Consider the following 21,308-nt stretch of genomic DNA (forward strand, 5'->3'; position numbering starts at 1 on the left):
CATTCTTCGAATTTTATTTCTCACATTTTTCATCCCTTGCCTTAAGCTTGAGTCAATCAACCCTAATATGACCAGGTTTACGACAATAATAACACTCAATATCGTTTTTTTCGAAACGATTCTTCGACTTTGGCTTCTTATTACCATTATTTCCTCTACCAACAAACAAGTCTTCGGATTATGCTTTATCGCTGAACTCTTGTTTCCTTAATGTCTTATATTATAAAGCAGAGACCACATCATCGAAAACCAACTTATTGCTACCTTCAACTTCATCGGTTTTCCTACTCAGCAAATATTCAACGAAAGCATCATAGAACGGAGGCAAAGAACATAATAATATCATGGATTTATTCGTATCAGAGCTAGTGACACTGATACAATACAAATCAGAACATATCTTATTAACTCATTATATGATTAACCATACACTTAACTGAACACATTCGAAAGTCACGGAGTCTACTCTTCAAATAAATTTCAAAAGTCAAATCCTTATGTAAGTAGAGCTTCTCTTATTTATCCCACAACACCTTTGCAGAGATTTCACTCGAAAAGTTGTGAATGGTATCCCTTGACAAACATGAAAAGACGAGGATACCCAAATACACCACAATCATTTCGTATCAAGCTATAAGTACGACATCTTGTGTGATCGTTTATGGACAAAGTCGAGACAATATGACAACAAGATATTTACTTGACAATAGTTACGGTACTTAAATCGATTGACTATAGGATCAATGTCAAGTAATACGGATTAACGTACAAGTGTACTTACTTTATTATAACTAAACAATTATAACATGAAAGTAAAGTAAATAACACAAACAAGATTTTGTTAACGAGGATACAACAAATGCATAAAAACCTCGGGACCCAGTCCAGTTTTGAATACTTTCAGAATTAAGCCGCTATACAATGAACAAAACCCAACTTTGTATAGTTGAGACCAAGAAAACTACCCCTAGTTACTTAGTTCCCCCAGTATCCCTGCGTCTTCGACCTTTTGGTCACGCACGTAAATCTCAAGACATAAATCACTATCTTGAGTTGCTTTACAAAGTAAAGTCTTATGTATTCAACGCCTTTTGATTGTATTCCAAACAGTAAAGGAACAAATCTATTTGGTAACCACTCTATTTAATCTTTGTTAAAAGATATGTTGAGTCGTCGACAAGGATCTTATGTTTAATATAATAAACTCCTTTGTCTGGTTAGATCAATCTGAATCTTAATTATCAAAATAACCAAATTCTGGATTCGCAATCAAACAATATAGAACTCAAAGAGAAACTATAAATTGATGTCGATCTTACACAACTAGCAAGATAAGTTTATCAAAGATAAACAACATCTAGTTGGGTCCCAGCCGATCAAGATGTGTGCTCAAATATTACAAGATATGAAAACTAATCAGATAAATATTCTTCGTCTTCAAATCTTCAATTATCTTTAAAGTACCTGCACACAAAAACTTGAATCTTCTTGTGATCAATCACGCACATAACGGAGTCTGTTAATAATGGGTTATCATAAGATGTCTTTAGATCTAACAGCAGTTTTAAAGATCCCGTCGATACTTTGATCAAGTTTGAGTGACCTTTATGTCAACATAGAAGGCTTTAAGAATAATCAAACTAGGTGCAATCAAAGTTTCAACAATCATTAGTTAATCAAATCAATAATCAAAAACTAAAATAACAATGCAATTATCTAGAATCCCACCAATGGTACTCGTAGAGTTTCTTGATCCCACATAAGTCTTTAAACGAGCGGTCGTAAGAGATTTTGCCTAATTAGGGTACTTTCCTCTCCGGATAGACGGCTCCACCAAAAACAACATGAATGAAGTTTCCATGGCTCTTAGATAGTTTGCTAGAATTGCAAACTGAACTATTCATAGTTCAAGGTTGTTTGTACAACAAGGAAATTCCAAAACCGAAAATATTCTCAAGATATGCAATGAGTACCTAATTTCGGTTTTCCTATTTCCAATTAATTTCAATCAATATTTCTGAAATCTCTCATAGAAAAACATCCAATATTAGTTTAGCACATTACTTATATTCCTTTTTCTAGAGCTATGTTTTAATTGTTGGAAATCAAAACATAATGAATCAAAAATCTTAAATAAAGGATTCTAAATATTTCGGTTTGGGATCACCTTGCGTATCAAGGAATATATTTGAACAATTATGAATAAGAATTATGCACATGTTCAAATTATGTTGACGTCGATAATTTTCCTACCTTAGCAAATCATATCCTGTCGAATATTTTCAGATGCATCAGATTTATTTCTATGAGATAATCGGCATTTGAAGAAATCTCTAAATACACTATCTAGACATGTTTGATCACATTTTTGTGACTCAAGATTAAAGTCTTAAAGTTTTATATGACAATGGTTAAGTTTATCATTCGTCTGGATAGTTTCGGCTAACCTTTCATGAACAAGTCATTGTACACAATTCAGTTACGGTTCATCCTAACCAAAGTGTATATATATTCTATTATGTTAATCTCAAGTCAAGTTTTTCATCTAACAGTGATTATTGATTGCTAGATTCCAAAGCTACCTTAGCTTAAAACTAAAATAACCTTGATCTTGAAAAGTCTATACAAACATAACCTCAAACAATTGGGATTTTTGAATCCGTGACACTATTCTTGTGTGTCCTAATTGTAAACTAGAGTCGTCCTCTCCTTTAAACATTTTAGGTTTAGCGACTAAAAATACTTCACCTACGGATTCGTGAATCCAAGTCCAACTATCTCTATATTGATAGTTCGTGTATCATGATCTTGCTTTGCTTGTTGAGCCTTTAGCTCAAATAGGAAAGATATATAAAAATTATAAAGTTTTTTCGTCTCAGACTTTGTATCTACTTGTGAGGTGAATAATAATCTAGTCTGCTATTCGGGAGTCATAAGACCGGTTTTTGAGGTTTGCTAGACTTTGTTTATTGCAATCGATTTCCTATATCACCTTGATCTTTGATCAAAAATAAATCGCACGTAAGCTTATATGTGGGAGTAAGATTGGCTTAAAGTCTTCAATTGAGTTGAAACAACTCTTAGGTTGTAAAGGACGTCAGCTAAGGGAATCAATTGCGTGGAGTCTTGCTGGATTCAAGAAGCGTAAGGAGCGCGACTGTAACTGAACTGCTGTGACGGTAGATTCGGACTCAACTACATCCAGTCCGAAGTATAGATAGTAGGTTAGTGTCTGTAGAGGTTTAATACAGTTTGGTGTTCAAATCCGGACTAGGTCCCGAGGTCTTTTTGATGCGGTTTCCTCGTTAACAAAATTTCTGGTGTCTTTGTTAGTTCTTTTCCGCATTATATTATTTATATTTATAATTGAAATATCACAGGTTGTACGTAAATCAATTCAAGTATATAAGTCCATTGTAATTGTCGGATACGACTTGATTGATCTTGGATATTGACCTTTGGAATCGTCCAACTACCCTCACGGAATAATCAGGCTCAGAGACTTGTCTTTGTTTGCATACTGATTGTGAGAGAAAGAGATACATAAGCTCTTAATATAATTCCAGATTGATATTCATTAAGTTGTAACTCTTGGAATTGTATTTGAGTTTAGTCCATACAGGTTGCCTAAGAAAAAGTCGGTGGTATATTTTGGTACCCCCGCATTTTTAGTCATACCAACTTCCCAATATAGGTAAGGACCGGTTCTACCTAGACTCTCAAAATAAATTTAAGAATCGGTTATACCAACTTCCCAAGATATGTAAGGATTTGTTCTACCTTGACTCTCAACATAAGTTTTAGAATCGGTTATATCACATATCCTACCATAGGTATGATTCAGTCATAAAAGATATTCATGAGAAACCGTACCAATATACCGTTAATTTTCTTTCATTTATGAAACAAGTTCGTATATGTACTTCCTTTAAAAAAAATGTTATAAAACATTGTTTCCTAGGATGAAATCACACATATATCTCAAACCCACAATCAAGTAACAAGTTACGTTGATTATGTTGATGTCGCACTTACGAAGTTCAAAAGATAAGCGTTTTACTTCGTAATTCAATATACTTCCTTGACACTTTGATCATAATAATATGACCAAGTATAATTTCATATATATATAACTTCACATGTTATTTTTTCAATCAAAAGTGACTTGAAAGATACGTTAGGAATGGAAACAAGTTCAAGTTAATATTACTAACCTCAAGTGGAAGGATGATGTCTTTGTTGTAGTCATTACTTCTTCACATTATTCAGGTCTTTAGAGTAATATTTGTAAGTCTCAACATTCTTAGACTTTCTAGTCTAACCTAAACGAAGTTTACTCTAGTAATTAATCAAGCGACTCTAGATGAGTTTGATAATAAAATATGACAACCAACCTTGACATATCAACACTTGGTGGGTTCAACCGAGCTATGCTCTAACAAAACATAAACGAATAGTTGAGCACACCTCCATATCAAGGTCAACCATCACGGGTCCAATCCTTTGGCAACACTGCTGGCTTTTCCTTTGATAACTTTGATTTTTTTCATACTAGCAAGAATATCTCTCATCAGTTTGCATTGATTTGAAATTATTCTTCCAGTTGAACTTTTTTTTTAATAAAGAAAATGCTTGTATTAACTGATTTGAGAGTGATTGTCTCTTGCTAGGAGACTACAAAAATCAGAAGGAAAGTTATTAGAGAGGTTGATGTTAATAGCAATGCTTCTAACAGATTTAGCAACTGCATCTGCAACCTGATTATCTCTCCTACTAACTAAGTAAATTCGCAATGCTAAAAACTTAAACTTAATTGTTTTATTTCTCTTAAGATGTTTCTATTCTCCCACTGTATGAGAATAACGTCATCCGTAATGGACTGAATAACTAGTTGTGCATCAGCTTTTATATGAATCTTGAACATTTTCTTATCCTTTGACCATGTTAGAGCTTCACGTATTTCCATGCACTCCCCAGCTTCTGGACTCAAAACTTTATTTGAGAAGCTTCCTTTGATTCCTTCACAGCTTCCTGAACCTATGCGCAACACAACACTAGTTCCAAGTGTTTTAGCTATACGACAGAATGAGGCATCAACATTAAACTTAAAAATATCATGTAGTGGTGGTTTCCATTGGAAAATTAAACAAACATTCTGATTAATGTTTGTTACTTAAAGGTACGTGTAGGTGAGAATTCAGATGATAAATTATTTTATGCATGGAGCTAACAGGGTTGAGAAAAATTCCCTGAAAGACAGTCACACCTATCCTTCCAAATAAACCAGGTGGTTACCATCAAAGTATAGAGCTTTATTTTATCCTTATATAGTCTGTCATCTAAGAACCAGCTTTCTACCCATTCTGAAACACTGAAATAATTACTGTGAACTGTCTCAATATCCACACTTGAAAGCCTCCATATTTTCTTGGCATGATCACAGTCAAAGATTAAATGTTCTATGGTTTCTTCATTCCCTCCACATATAGCACAATGAGGAGCAATGTGCTCATTATAGAAGGACATATTATATCTGGTATTATGCAACTCTCTGATGCATTTCCAAGCAAATAATTTAATTCTATGAGCAGTACTAGTTTTCCACATTAATTTCCAGACCTTGTTTTGAATGTCTCTGCCATTAAATTGTGCAACTGAAGTTGTCATAGTAAGTTGTATGTATGTGCTTTTCACGGAAAACTTACCATCTCTAGCTGGCATCCAAATTATTGTATCTTCCTTTGAAGTATCAAGAAAAATACTCATAATTTTTTGGCACTATTGATATCAAAAAGTTTGTATAGCAGATCAACATTCCATATATCAGCTTCAGGAAGTATAAGTTCTTCAACATTCTGATAAAAATCTAAAAAAATCATTGATTGGAACATGAGGAGTACTCATACCTGGAATCCATCTATCTAACCAAATTTTGGTTTTCTTGCCATTATTAACTTCCATGAAGTAATTTTGCTTTACCACCTGAGTGCCTTTGATAATTCTATTCCAAGTGTATGAGCCATTGCCAACCTTCAAATTCTGGTGTAAAATATCTCCATTCTTGAAGTATTTGCTACCCATGGTATTAGTCCAGAGAGCATCATCTTCATTACACAATCTCCATGCCAGTTTTGTAAGAAGAGACAAATTTAATTTCTCAAGGTCTCTAAAAGCTAAACCACCTAATTCTTTAGGTATATAAACTTTGTGTCAAGCTATTGGATTGGATCCCCATTTTGAATTATGTCCCCAGAAGAATCTTCTTTGAATAGTGATTAACTTGTTGATGAGCTGTGCAGGCAATTTGAAAGTGCCCATTTGATAAATTGGTACTGAGTTGAGGACATGTTTTATCATGGTAGACCTACCAGCTTGAGTAAGAGATGTATAAGACCAAGTGGAGTATCTGCTCAAGAAATTGTCTTCAATAGCCTTAAAGGCCTCTTGCTTTGAATGACCAAAAAGCAATGGAGAACCAAGATATCTTTCCTTAGAACTCATAGGTTTGACACCCATTAGATGTGTGATTGAATCAACCATTTCAGGATTAGTTTTCTTGCTAAAATATATGGAAGACTTATCAAAATTTATGACTTGACCTGATTGGGTGCTGAAGTTGTGAAGAATATCCAAACGATTGTTAGCTGAAGTGATATTTGCTTGAGTGAAAATCAAGCAGTCATCTGCAAAAAGCAAATGATTAATGGCTGGAGAACCAGCAGCCACTTTAATACCTTTAATGGAGTTATTCTGCTGTGAATTTGAGAGATGTCTAGACAAGAATTCCATTACAAGAATGAATAAAGAAGGTGATAAGGGGTCACCTTGTCTGATCCCTCTTGTAGGTTGAAATTATTCACAGGGAGATCCATTAAGCATAACAGAAAGAGAAGTAGTGCTAATATATTGATATATAAGAGTACTGAAATCATCACTGAAGCCAAAATACTTGAGAACTATAATGAAGAAATCCTACCCAAGTCTATCAAAGGCTTTAGACATGTCCAACTTTAAATCCATCCATCCTATTTGTCCTCTTTTCTTTTTCATACAATGTATTATCTCTTGAGCAATGACATTATTGTCACTTATAAGCCTTCCATAGACATATGCTGCTTGATAAGGAGAGATAATTTTCTCCATTAAAGGCTTAAGTCTTTGAACAATAAGCTTTGATATTATCTTGTAAGAAGTAATACAAATCCCAATTGGCATGTAATCTGCAGCACAAGAAGGCTTTTTCTTCTTAGGGATAAGAGAAATATAGGTTTTGTTGATTTGTCTCGGGATATGCTTTGTTTGAAAAAACCTAATAACCATCTACATCAACTCCAACAATGTTCCACTGGCTCTTGTAGAATCCTTCCTGAAAACCTTCTGGGCCTGGAGCACTCCAGTTTTCCATACTTTTAAGATTATCGTGAATCTCTTGATGTGAAGGAATAACAGTGAGGTGAATATTATCTTCATCAGTAATAATAGAAGGAAGTATCATGAAAAGATCTTCATTGAGGCTGACATAAATTTAAGTACTTATTTCCTTAAAATGGGAAGTAAGATGCTCTGAAATATCGTGTCTTATGCGAAGCCAATTGTTGTTATGATCCTGCAAAGAATTAATGTTGTTCCTCATTATTTTTCTATTGATCTTAGTATGAAAATACTTACTGTTATTGTACATGTCATTAATAAAATGATCCCTAGATTTTTGAAGATAAAAGTCACTCTTGTTCTTGTGTCATTTCTGAAGATCCTTGCTGATACTCAGAATCTGGTTATGATTATGATCTGTAGGAGGATGAGTTTGTAAAACATCCAGTTGTTGTTGTAAATCATCCACTTTTTGATTAATATTACCAAAGTGATTCTTGTTACATAAAGAAATCTCTTTTCTAGCTGAATGAAGCTTATTAACAAGTTGATATCCTGGAGAACCTGTGATGTCTATGCTCCAAGATTTTTCAATAACAAAAGTGCAGGTAGCATCATTTAACCAAGTAAGGAATAATTTAAATGGCTTCCAACAGTTAGGTAAGCTGGTATTAAATAAAAGCATTATAGAAGTGTGATCACTCCCAACCTGAGTTAGATGCATAACTTTAGAATTAGGATAACTTAAATTCCAGTTAATATTACCTAAAGCCATGTCAATCCTAGACCTTCTAATCCCAGTTCCTAGGTTGTTACTAGACCAAGTGTAGTCTTTCCCTTCATAACCAATGTCCTCTAGACCACAAATATTGACAATATTATTGACAAACCTATCAAGAGAGGAGGAAGTTCTGGTATTATCATCATGAAGGTGAAAGTTTAAGTCACCAATTAGAATCCAAGGACCACTATGGTTTCTACTTATTTGTTCAATGTAGTTCCATTGTTCTTGTTTCCTATCAAAGTCAGGGTAGCCATACATACAAGTAAGCAGGTATTCAGGGCAACTAGGATCATGTTGAACAATAAGATTAAACATATTGTAACAAGAATCATGAATCTCAAAAGTGAAACCATCTTTCCAACGAATGAGTATCCCTCCAGATAAACCTATAGGTTCAATAAAAGCTTGATTAGGGTATTGAAAGTGAGATATGAGTGGTCGACTTTTATTTTTTGGAATTTTTGTCTCACAGAGGAAGATTATGTTTGGGTTCTGAGTTCTAATTAGATCAGACAGGTGATCTCTGGTGGAAGTGGTCTTAAGACCTTGAACATTCCAAGATATTAGCTTCATAGTGCTATTAAAATAGGGCTTGTGGTATAAAAGAAGCAAATATGAAAAGAAGCAAAGCAAGAATCTGTCGCCAAAACAATGTGAAAATTTGTCGTAACACCTATTATGGCAATAAATGCATGCACATAAATGAAACAGAAAGAAACAAAGATAATGGAAGTGCGAGCTAAGACTAATTAAAGTCAGAAGAAAACTAATAAATGCAGATGTTGAAACCAAAAACCTACGAGAACTAAAAGTGCTTAATTGAGAAATTAATGAAAGAATAATGAGAGAAAAGAGTAGGATTAAAACCTGATCCCCCTTGTGTGAATGTAATATTTGACTATCTCCAGTTGTGGTCACTTGAGCATTTGTTGGGGCAGAGAATGGAATTATAATGTTGCTGTGTAAGGAAGTCTCAGATGAAAGAGGAGTATTGGATGTAGACTCACCAACCCTGTGACGTTTGCCAAGTATGATGTCTTCTTCAGGCAAAACTTCTTCATCTTTAAGCAGAGAATCCAAGTTGATAATTTCACCATCTTTTGGAGGAATAAAGACCTTCGATTTGACAAACTTTTTCTGATTATTCTTCAGTGCAGGAGTTTTAGTTGAAACAGAATCATTACTTGCAGCTACAATTGATATGTTCTTACGAATGTTATTAATCTTTCCAACAAAATAAGGTTTCTCATGAGCTTTCTTCAAGAATATTGCAACATCCTTGCAAACAACTTTTGAGTGATTAATTATATAATACTCAGTACATATTCTTTTGGGTTGACGCTCGAAAAAAGTATTGTTGCCACTTAGTTACTCCTGCATTGGTAGAGCATTTTACACCCCTTCTCATAGTCATTGAGAGATCTACATTGACACAAACTTTCACAGGAACTCCACCAATAGGGATTGCATCTTTTGGTTCTATAGCTACAACTTCAAACATAACTTGACCAATTTTAGTGACTGAGGTGACATTCATATGCTCTGGTAATAAGTACTTTAGTTGAATCCAAAAAAGCTGAAAACTCCAATGTTTCTCTGTGTAAACCATTCCTGGAATATAGGCATGAATGACCAGTAGGTGCTTGTTTATACTCCAAGGACGTTCATCGATAACTTTGTTGAGAAGCTCCCATTAACTGAACTTGAAGATCATTAAATTTGGTTCAAACTTTATTATTTTTAAATTCTCCAGATTGAGGAAAGGCCATGTGAAAGTGATGTCTTTTTCAACCATATCATAACTCATTCTTCCTTCGATGATGATTTTTCCAATAGCACTGGCTTCCCGTTAATCCTTATCTTCTTTTTCCTTGTTATTGTTGTTAATAGCAAAAACTTCATTGACATCTCCCAAATCTAGAGTAGCTTACTTGAACTTATTGACTAGATCCAAAACTTGACTAGATTTAACTTCCTCCATAATGTATTGCTCTTGGTTAAGTTATTCCTCACAACAATGAAGAGACGACTCACAGTGAAGAATTTTGAGAAAAGGGTTGTTATGAAATCTAGGGTTATGGGAAAAACCAATAATAAGACTGTGAATATATGCTTGATTGTAGATAATATTTTTATCTAATTGCGAATGATTTCTAGGCCGATAAGTAAGGTAACAAATATATTTATAATCTTTCTTAGAGTGTGAAGAATGATAGCTGGAAACAGTGGATGATAGCAGCAAAATAAGGAAACATAATAACTTCATGCGGCTGACTTTATGGGTTTTGAATTTTTTTGAAAAAACTGAAAGACGAGATGAGTTTCTACCCAGTTCTAATGAGTTGAAACCGATCCAAGACATCATCAACACATCATCATTAGCAAAAGCAATGATTCCATTCCTGTTTGAACCTTGAAGCAAAAGCTTGTTAATATACTCAGCAAAAGCTATGATCACAACAACAAAAGAGGCAAAAGCCGTTAGAGAATAATCAAAATATCAATCACATAAAAGGGGAATCAGAGATGAATTAAAAAACCATCAAAGAGTAACAGGCAAGTATGATGAAATAAAGTGACTGTTAATAAAAACTAATGGAAGAAGGATTAAGACTGAAAGAGAATAAACATGAATTCAAAATACTATGATTAGATATTACAGATTAAACATTAAGAAAAAGGAAAACCAATAGAAAATCTTGCTAAATCGATGATTCTCTGGTTAATATGAAAAGGGAGAAAGCGCGAGGATCATGGGACTCCTAATCTCTCATGTTCCTGTTGAACTTGATAGTATCAAATTCGTGCACCTTCAAAAACCCACTTGATGTGGAACCAAACATCTTTACTTCTAACTATGATCCTCTCCACGCTCACCGCACCACTTGTTAAGATTAATCCCTCCACAATACACTAATAGTTCTTTGGATCAATGTAGAGCTAAAGAAAATGGAAATAAGATGCACTAAACGAAACAAGAAAGACACAAGATTTAACGTGGTTCGACAATGTGCCTACGTCCACAAACGGATACAATCAACTCTTACCATAAAACAAATTACAGAGAATTAAACCCCAATGATTGCTGAATCAATTAACAAACTATGAACAACAGGATGCTATTCACAAACACCAAAATAATTCTCTATGAACAAAACATTCTAAACCCCAAAATTCTCTGATTGTGAGAACTTTCTCTAATTGTGTTGTGTGTTTTCTTTAAGACTTGTACGCCTATTTATATAGGTTATAAACTTTGTTTCCAAGTATATGATTTGTACTAGGAAACCTCAAACAAAGCTAAGTAAGGAAACCTATAGTTCAACCAAAACAGGAAAACCTCTAGCTTTACCAAAATAAGAAAATACCTAGATGATTCTAGAACCTTCCTAAATGAGGACCACTTAAGATGATTTCTGCGATCGAAGAGCAGTATAATGAGTGACTAACATACAATGATTGTGAAAATATGAGTAGGAACGTCCTAAAGAGAATGATGATGAGTTTGAGGTGATCCATAAGAAGGATTCACTTAATCTGATACCTAATGATGCAACACAAAAGAAAGATTCCTCAAGCCATCGTAATAACAATGTGATTGATGAAAGTATCCTCACGGCGCAAATGACGCAATAATGAAGAATAAAAAAACTGGATAAGAAGAATCGAAACCTGGAGAAAAGGAATCAGCAACTCCTCAACAAGAGAAAGGTGAAATTCGAACAACCAAATTTCCAAAGGATATACCAGGAATAAATTCACCACTTGAAGGAGCAATAGAGAATCCACTAACGATGAAGATACCAAACACATCTGAAGACCAATGCGAGGGACCAAAATTGTTGAGAAGGACATCGTAGAAGGGTAAGAATATCAATACCAAATCACCAGACTCCTCTAGAGAGACATCATACCCCGAAGTCGTGTTTGAGTAACAAAGAAAAATGAAGTTGGAGGCGTCTAGTTGTTCTGATGGGATGATAACCCATGATGCAGGAGAGTATTGGCTAGATGAAGAATATTCGGGAAGAGACATCTAACTTATCCAACGAGTCATCCGACAAGAACCCACGACACATGAGGGTGCCAAGAAAGAAATATTCTAGGATGGCACATTCAAGACATTATACATTAAGGAACCACGATGAAGGAGGCTGTCGAAAAAGAAGGCTATGGTCGAAACACCGTATTCATCTGAAGAGTCATCCTAGGAAGAGTCGCAATATAAAAGGAGTGTCAAACGAAATAGCACTTTAGGAAATGAATGGAAAATGTAAGAAAGGTTGGATTATCTATACCATGTGAAAGAAATATGAAATAAGAGAAGAGAGGCCAAAAACTAGCGGAAGCAATGCAAGAAGATTGACGATCTTTATTCACGACATTGTTGTTATCCAATCCCAAATATTGATGGTGGATTTTTACGAAGGTCATATTCGTAAAATCACATCGGAAATTATGTATCTCTGATCAGTATCAGAATCATAAGAAATTTAAATCTTCATAAGGAGTGAATCGCAGTTCTGCAATATCATGAAAGTAATAATATATGATGAATATATTAGGGTTTCTGAGGCAAGACTTTTAATCTTCCATATATTTTATGACTAAAGCTGAGTGGCTCAGCAGATTTGCTGAATTCATAATTCATCTCTTGTGTCTGAACTTACCCACAACTTACGTTGAGCGGCTCAGCATTTCTTTTGAATTCAGAATTCATGTCTGGTGTCTGAATTAACCCAGAATAATATATGATGTTGATCACATCATATCTAAATGCTCGTAGACATATTACATGCTAGTATAGATCAACGAATTAATTAAATATCGGGCCAATATTCATCGGATTGAATTCCTAGAAATTGTGCACTAATTAAAACCTAATATTCACTTACTCAGGATCCATGACCTTTCGGGCATTTAGGGAACCCCGAGCAAGAGGCACGGGTGTATTTAGTAATAATGCTCAAAAGAGCATCCATGGATGAACTAGGAATGGAAATATGATCAAATAAGGAAAAGGAAGAGAGATAAATAATAAAAAAATGATAAAATAAAGGAAACCATACGGGTGGGCCCATCGGATGGTCGGCTAGGCATGCCGCCGGTTTGGTCGGTCCATTTCCCCCTTTCCTTTATATTTTATTATTAAAACTCCAATTTTATTACTATTTTAGTGTTTCCTCTTTCAAGGACTCCTCTTTCGCTCAAAACTTTTGAAACTTCCATATTTCTCCATAACCATGTGGTTAACAAAGCAAGTGGTCCCGCAAGCATCATGACTCGTCTTTCCACCATCACGAGAAACATTAAAATAATATTTTTTTTAATATTTTTAATAGTGGTCCTTCCACCACTATTAGGAGTTTCAATAAAACTCAAATTCTTCATAAAAGGATGAAAAAGTGCTCGATGGACCATCAGAAAATACCAAAATTCTCAGGGTTAATCCACGGATGACATGGAAACATAAACACATCACCATGACCAGTCATGATCGAAATTTTGCTTGCCAAGGGTCGGTCCCACCATTATCATTGATTAATGACCTAATTGATCATTCAGAGTCCATATTTGACTCAAACTCTCTCCAACCAACTTGGATGATGATCCATCGACCTCAGGTGGTCCCACAACCACCTAGGAATGGTTTTACACCCCTTGGTTGGTTCCTCATGCTTCCATAATTAGGTTTTACAACCTCATGCTCAAAAGAGCACTATTTTAGTTATATTAAAACACTGATTAATCATCCTTTCACCAACTGCTTTGCAAAGGAGTTTCATTAATAATCAGTCTAGCATCCAGATACTACATGGTCAGTCCATCACTCATAGAGGCGGTCCCTCTTTCATCCATTGGTTGATTCTCAGCTGATCATCCATTGATCATAATTAGGGTTTTGAACTGAATGCTCCGTCTAGCATAATTCTGAACATGTTCAAACACTGATATTTTAATATTGATCCAGAAATTAATATTTTAATCAGTTAATTAAAAAATATTCGGTTAATATTTTTAATTAATATTTTATTTGGTCTTGCTACCAATAATTCATGGATATAGCAGAATTTGCTCTGACTAGCAATACTTGCTCTAAATATCAATATACCATCTGGAAATACCCTAATCGCTTCAACTAGCAGTGGGTCACGGTTAACAAGGTTCAGAACCACCAATATTGATTCAGCTATCAGTATTTTATTGGTTCATCAACCAACATCTGATTTCTCTGTCACCAGTATTTTAATATTATAATCTCTCCTCCTAATTCGACTGACTCATGACACATGAATTGAGAAACACCTTCTATGATCAATCAGAAGTAATTATTTTCACAAGTGCTGAGTGCACCAACATAATGGTTTATGATCGATCCAACAATCTCACAAAACTATCACTAAGTCATTCGACTATCATTACTGCTTCAACTAGCATAATGATACATCATGGTAATTTAACATTCATGGTCTGCAGAGCATGTTGCTGTTTCAACATTCCATGCTTCATCCATCATAATATTGAACTGCGTCGATTCAGTTCATAAGACTCATAGTCTTAGTTCAAAGATTGACCACTCACACATGAGACATCATTCACGTCACATGGTGGGATATCACTAGGTTTTTGGTCTGGCGGCCTACAACACGTGTGATGTGAGGTACATCCACGATGAGAGTTGTGGTAAGTCGTGCTGGCAGTTAAAAGAGAAAATGGAAAGTGGACAGTCAATCAACCAAGTCATCCACACGATGTGGAAGAGGTTTCGACACGATCTCCCACTTCTCCATCTTTTCACTACCTTAAACTGTCAGCACTTATAGGAGATTGATGTGTTGCAATAAATAGGTTCTGAAATCTATGTTTTGAGAAGACTAACAAGATTCGTAAGAAAACCTAAGAATAGTCAAGTCATTAAATACTTTCAGAGGATTTCTCTCGTCTACATAAAGAATTTTCTTCACAAGCAGTTCAACACATCATATTACCTATAGATCAATCTTCATTTATCTCCACACAATCTCAACTTCCCTTCTTATAGACCGACCCTTCTCCTCCTCTTGTGACCGAATTGAACCTGGAACGACAATTATCTTGGTTTAGGCCAGGGTCTTACAGATTGGTCTCTCGAACTCAAAGTACTCCCGTGTAGTGCATTTTTTTAAAGGTTTAGAAGATTCATCACTTCAAGCACCTGCTTCAACAAGCACTTGCCTCCTCCACCACTTTTATTACAGAAAACCCGTGAATCGTTTTTACCCACAAACACCAACCTGAAAAAGTATTTGGAACCTACATTGATCATGACCTTAGACAGAATAGGCCATATACAATTCAACATCTTCGAGCATATCGAATGGTACTCACACAGTGGAGTGGGCACAATATCATAATCATAATATGCAAGTTTTCTTCGACGACACTCAAAGATAAAACGTTAATGTGTTATGATGCCTTTCCAGAGTATTTGATATGTATCTTTGTGCAATTGTCTGAAGGCTTCTTAGAATCATACATGCACGTGAAACCTGGCATCGACAAGTTTTTCTAGATAAAAAGATGATTGAATGAATCCGTGAAGAGATTAGTTTACCCATGGTGGAAACTCTATGCTAAGATAGGAAAGGTATCTGAAGCATATACTCCATACTAGGGTTAAAAAACAGTTTTCAAAAATGCAATCGAAGATGGAGTTGGACCACCTTTATCAGAAGGGGTACCCTTCTACGGAGCAGACGTCTGAAGCATCTCGACCTCGTTCGAAGGATTTGCAGACACATAATCGCCTTGCTGAGAGAGAAAAAGGTACCGTTCAGGGGCACCCCAAAATCTTCACCACCAATATCACCTATAGTATTATCTACCGGAATGCCGTCATTATCAGGAATGTCCAAAGATAAAAGATCAATGTCCCTAGCGCGAGTATCCACTGAAGAAAAGATCCCTTCATCAACAGTAATCACATCTTTGTTCTTGGCAGCTATGTAAGAAAATCCAAACCTATCAGCCGACTTACCTTGCTTAAAAATAAACCTAGGGGAAAAGATATAATTTTCTACCTCAACATATTCAATATCTCAGAGATTCTGGACCTTACTCTTTCGACAAGGCGTAGATTCACCCCAACCAGCAACCATGGTTCGTAGGCAGGAATATAAGAATACAAGTATGGAAGAGTCAAGAACATAATGTTAACATCATCCCACTATAGGACCAACAACTCGCAGAGGGCACACGAACCATTTAGGATCGTTAGTCTTTTGAAGATAATTATTACTGGGAATAGAGGGAGGATCCATATCGGTAAGAAGCATCAGACCATTCAAGGCACGATAGAATTTCTTACATTATAACCCTCAAACTTCTCGGACTTTTCTTGGGGACACCATTAGTTTTCCACGAAGTTAGCGATAATAGTATATAACTCGGAATGCTCGAGAACAAATGCATTCTTCTCATGATCACTATGAAGAATTTGTATGCGACGAGCACACTCTCTCACGAGATACCAGAAGTTACTTGAATGTTAAAATCAACTCTTTGAGGTTCCTCGGGGGTAGGGGACTTATACTGAAAAGGATCGAGCGGACAGTATAAAGGAAGATGGATACCCGTATCCAGTTGCCCTTGAGTGATGACTATCTCGTACGCATACCAAGGTTGTTCAACAAGTTCCTTTGTATGTACACCAGACTATCTATCTGGGTGGGCGAAGGAGACCTCAAAGCCAGGTGATGTCTAACCTTCAAATCCTGGAGAAATTGATCATCACTCACAGACTTACCAGTAGGACTTTTTTTCTCCAACATTGGAAAATGCAAGGAAGAAGAAAGAAATATCACCGGAGCAAAACAGATAAAGTTATCAACAGAGAAGGCAAAGCTATGAAATATAACTAAATAAACAACGACTAAGACGAAATCAAGCTCTAAAAGAGAAAGCTTACCGTTTTTGGGAGAGAATGATTTATGCTTGACATCTTGCAAGAGTTCTTAAAAAAGAACAGAAGTTATTGAGTTCTTAAAAAGAAGAAGAGAGCGGATAATGAAAAGTTGCTGAGCTTTTGAGAAAAGAAGCGTCTAACGAAGTGAAAAGAGGAAGAACACACTTAGCCCAAGGCAAATCTCCTTATAAAGATCTGCAAAATAATATTAACAGGTGCCTCTAGTAAAACAGGCCATACATCAGAGCTAATGCGAACATCGCGAAAATTAAGGGACGTGGGGACGGTTAAAGATAAAACCGAAGTTTTCTTCTCATCTTACTCAAAAGGAGCAAAATATAGATTTTAAATTTCCGACCGCCATGTGGATGCATCTCACAAGATAAGAAGACAAGGTGAGAAACGCGACCTAAAAGTTGACTGCACCTGAACCAAGATATGTACCATGGTAATTTTATCTGGATACGTAAAAAGTGGTCAAAGCAATCCGACGGTCAAGTTCAAAACACAATCAGAGCATTTAACGAAACTACATGCAAAACGGAACACAGTTGTGAAAGAAATGACGAAACTTTAGAATCTCGGCAACACGAAGATCGGATCGCTCACCACCAAGAGAGTCCAGGCGAGTAACATCGGAGAATTTATTAAGAATGATTTGTCTGGACGATAAAGAGGAGCACTGAAGTATAATAGTCTGAGAAATATTGGATCATGTCATGTAAACCATTTTGTCTATGAATACACAGGTAATGTAAAGAGATGGACACGCTTTGGGTGAATCATACTGAGAGTGTACCTCTGAGAGAGTAATATAAGGAGAGAAGAGTGAGCAAACCTTGAGATTGAGTGAAATGATAAGAGTTTGTCATCTACGGAGCATATCATATTTCCTATGTAAGTAGGTCTTTCTCATGGCCGAACTGGGGTATATAGGTTTTTGTCATGGCCGAACCACGTTAACTCTTTGTGTATATCTTTACTTTACGCACTTCGTTTAGTTTTGTTTATTATATGTTTGATGTTCTAAGGATTTGTTATTCGTTGTATCCTTGGTGTTCTAAGGTTTTATTAACTTTTATCTCTTTGGGTGTAGTCCAAAGATTTTATGCAGCTACACAAGTAGACTAGTGAATTATTGAAGGAAGAGAAAAGGAATCTTGATTGATTAAAACCGAAACGAAGGTACAAAGCCTTCATAGTCAACTGTCACAAGCCGACTATGACAGGCACAGCAAAAACAAAAAAGGTAGTTGCAGTTTCAGACAGAATACAACTGTCTACAGTTGTCATAACAGAAAATGATAAAGGCACTCTAGCATAATGTCAAGGCGCACCTAAGATAGTACCTGCACTTCTATTATCTCCCCCTCAAACTGAGCTGTGTATGATCAAGAACACGAAGTTTGTTTATGAGAAAATCAAACCTAAACTCTAATAATCCTTTGGTAAAAACATCATCTATCTGGTGATCTGCAGAAATGAAGAACACCTGCAAAGTCTTTGACTGAAGTAGCTCTCTTATAAAATGAAAGTCTATAGCTACATCTTTAATCCTTCTATGGAGTACAGGATTAGAAGCTAAAGCAATTGCACTTTTATTATCACATCCCAAATCTTTAAGTAAATGAAATACCCAAAGTACTCCAGCAGCAGTATGAGCTAAAGACATATTGAAAAGACGCGGGTACCCAAATTCACCACAATCTTTTAATTATCCACCTATAAGTCCTTTACCGAATGTGATCGTCTATGGACACATACAATACAACAAATTTGGTCTACATTTCGTGTGATCGTCTATGGATACGAGATCGAGGCAATACAACAAAAAGATCACTTGTGTGATTGACTATGGATACAAGAAAGAGACGATACGACAACAAAGTGTGCACTTGATAATACATACGGTATTAAACCGGAACTATATAAGATCAATATCAAGTATTACGGAGTTAATGTAAAAGTCCAATTTACTTTAATTATAATAAAACAAGTATAATGTGGAATAATAAAGTAAATGGCACAACAAGATTTTGTTAACGAGGAAACCGCAAATGCAGAAAAAACCCGGAACCTTGTCCAGTTCTGAATACTCTTAGAATTAGGCCAATATACAAAATCCAACACCAACTTTGTATGATTGGGACTAAGTAGACTATCCCTAGCTACTTAGTTTCCACGGTATCCCTGCGCCTTCAACTTCTAGAGTCATGCACGTGAATAACAAGTCCTTTGGATCGTATTCCAAATAGAAAAGAAAGAATCTGTTTGGTAACCACTCTAATCAATCTTGCTAGAAGATATGTGAGATGTTGAAAAGGCTCTTCTGTTTAATCCAATAAACTCATTTGTCTGGTTAGATCAATCAATCTTTAAATTACCGAAATAATCAAACTATAGATTCGCAATCAATCAAAATATATCTCAAAGAGAAACTATATAGTGATGCCGATCTCACGCAAATAATCAATCAAGATCAAAGATAAACCGATTCTAGTTGGATCCCAGCCGATCAAGGTTTGTACACTAATCCACAAGATACAAAAACTAATAAGAATTATTCTCCATGTTCAAATCTTCTATTGCCTTCAATAACCTGCACAACGCCACTTGAATCCTCTTATGATCAATCACGCATAGAATGGAGTCTGTTAATAATGAATTATCACAAGATGTCTTTAGATCCGAAGATGGTTCTAAAGATCCCGTCACTACTTTGATCTAGTTTGAGCGAGCCTTATATCAGAAGAGAAGGTTCTCAAGAATAAACAAACTAGGTGCAATCAAAGTTTCAACAACCGTTAGTCAATCAAATCAATAATCAAAAACTAATAACACTGCAACAATCTAGTTTCCCACCAACGGTACTCGTAGAGCTTCTTGATCCCACAGAAGTATTTAAACGAGCGCGGTCGTAAGAGATTTCGCCTAATTATGGTACTTTCCTCTCGAGATAGACGGCTCCACCAGAAACAACAAGAATGAAGTTTGCTTGGATCTTAGGATAGTTTGCAAAAAATGCAAACTCAAGTATTTATAGACCAAGGTTGTTTGAACAACAAGGAAATTCCAAAACCGAAAATATTCTCAAGATATACATTAAAGTACTTTATTTTCGTTTTCATATTTCCATTTAATGTTAACCAATATTTTTGAAAACTCTCATAAAAAACTTCTATTATTATTCTAGCATATTAATTAATAATATTTTCCATAAGATATGCTTTAATTGCTGGAGTATATGATGAAAACCATAATTAAATGCTTTTCAATATTTCAGACGAGGATCACCTTGAGTATCAAGGAATATCTTTAAACAATTAATGATAAGAGTTATGTACATGTTCAAATAATGTCGACATCTAGAAGCTTCACATCTAACAAACCCAAAATCCTATTTCACACACGCCATGAAGAAATATGTGAACCATGGAAATTTTGTTTTTCTCATGGAACAAATTAAACCATCACTCCAAAATATGTTGCGGTTGGTCATAACATGATTCCCAATATAGTATGTAATCAGTTACACCTTGCTCCACAAAGTAGCTTGTGACCGTTTACACATTGCTTCCCGAAGTAACTTGTGACTGGTTACACCTTGCTTCCCAAAGGTAGCTTGTGACCGATTAAAACTACCAAATTCATCATGTGACCGGTTATACCTTGGATCCCAAAGTAATTTGTGACCGGTTACAACTTGCATTCCAATATAACTTGTGAGCAGTTACACCTTGAATTCCAAAATAACTTATGACCGATTACAACTATCTATATTATACAGGCTATGACCAGTTATATATCAAGTCTCAATATAAGTTAAGATAGGTTCTACCATTGTCATATTCCATTGTTCATCCAAAAGATATTCAATAAATAACAAGACCAATCATGATTTCCTTTTCGATTATGAAAACAAGTTCATACATCTACTTCCTTAAACTAATGTAATAATACATAGTTTTCCGGGATGAAATCACACCTATATAATGCACACATAATCCAAAAAATATGTATAATAGATTATGTCGATGTCGTATTTATGAAGTTCCAAAAGATAAGCGTTTATACTTCGTAATATGTTTTCCTTGATACTTTGATCATACTGTTATGACCAAGTCTCATCACTAGAGTATTATATACAAATATATACAGCTTCGCATGTTATGTTTTCAATATAGCATGACTTGTAAGATACGTTAGGAA

General features: G+C 35.3%; 1 protein-coding gene across 1 annotated transcript; it reads right to left on the reverse strand.

The window, feature by feature from the left end:
* Window positions 1-6,210: 6,210 nt before the first annotated feature.
* Window positions 6,211-7,405, reverse strand: LOC113324332. The gene is made up of 3 exons (XM_026572648.1): window positions 7,318-7,405; window positions 6,977-7,220; window positions 6,211-6,772 (listed from the first exon to the last, which is right to left on the reverse strand). The coding sequence occupies exons 1-3, from the start codon at window positions 7,403-7,405 to the stop codon at window positions 6,211-6,213; spliced, it is 894 nt and encodes a 297-aa protein (XP_026428433.1).
* Between the last annotated feature and the right edge of the window lie 13,903 nt (window positions 7,406-21,308).

This window comes from Papaver somniferum, chromosome 11 (genome assembly GCF_003573695.1).
Source record: "Papaver somniferum cultivar HN1 chromosome 11, ASM357369v1, whole genome shotgun sequence".
NCBI lineage: Eukaryota > Viridiplantae > Streptophyta > Magnoliopsida > Ranunculales > Papaveraceae > Papaver > Papaver somniferum.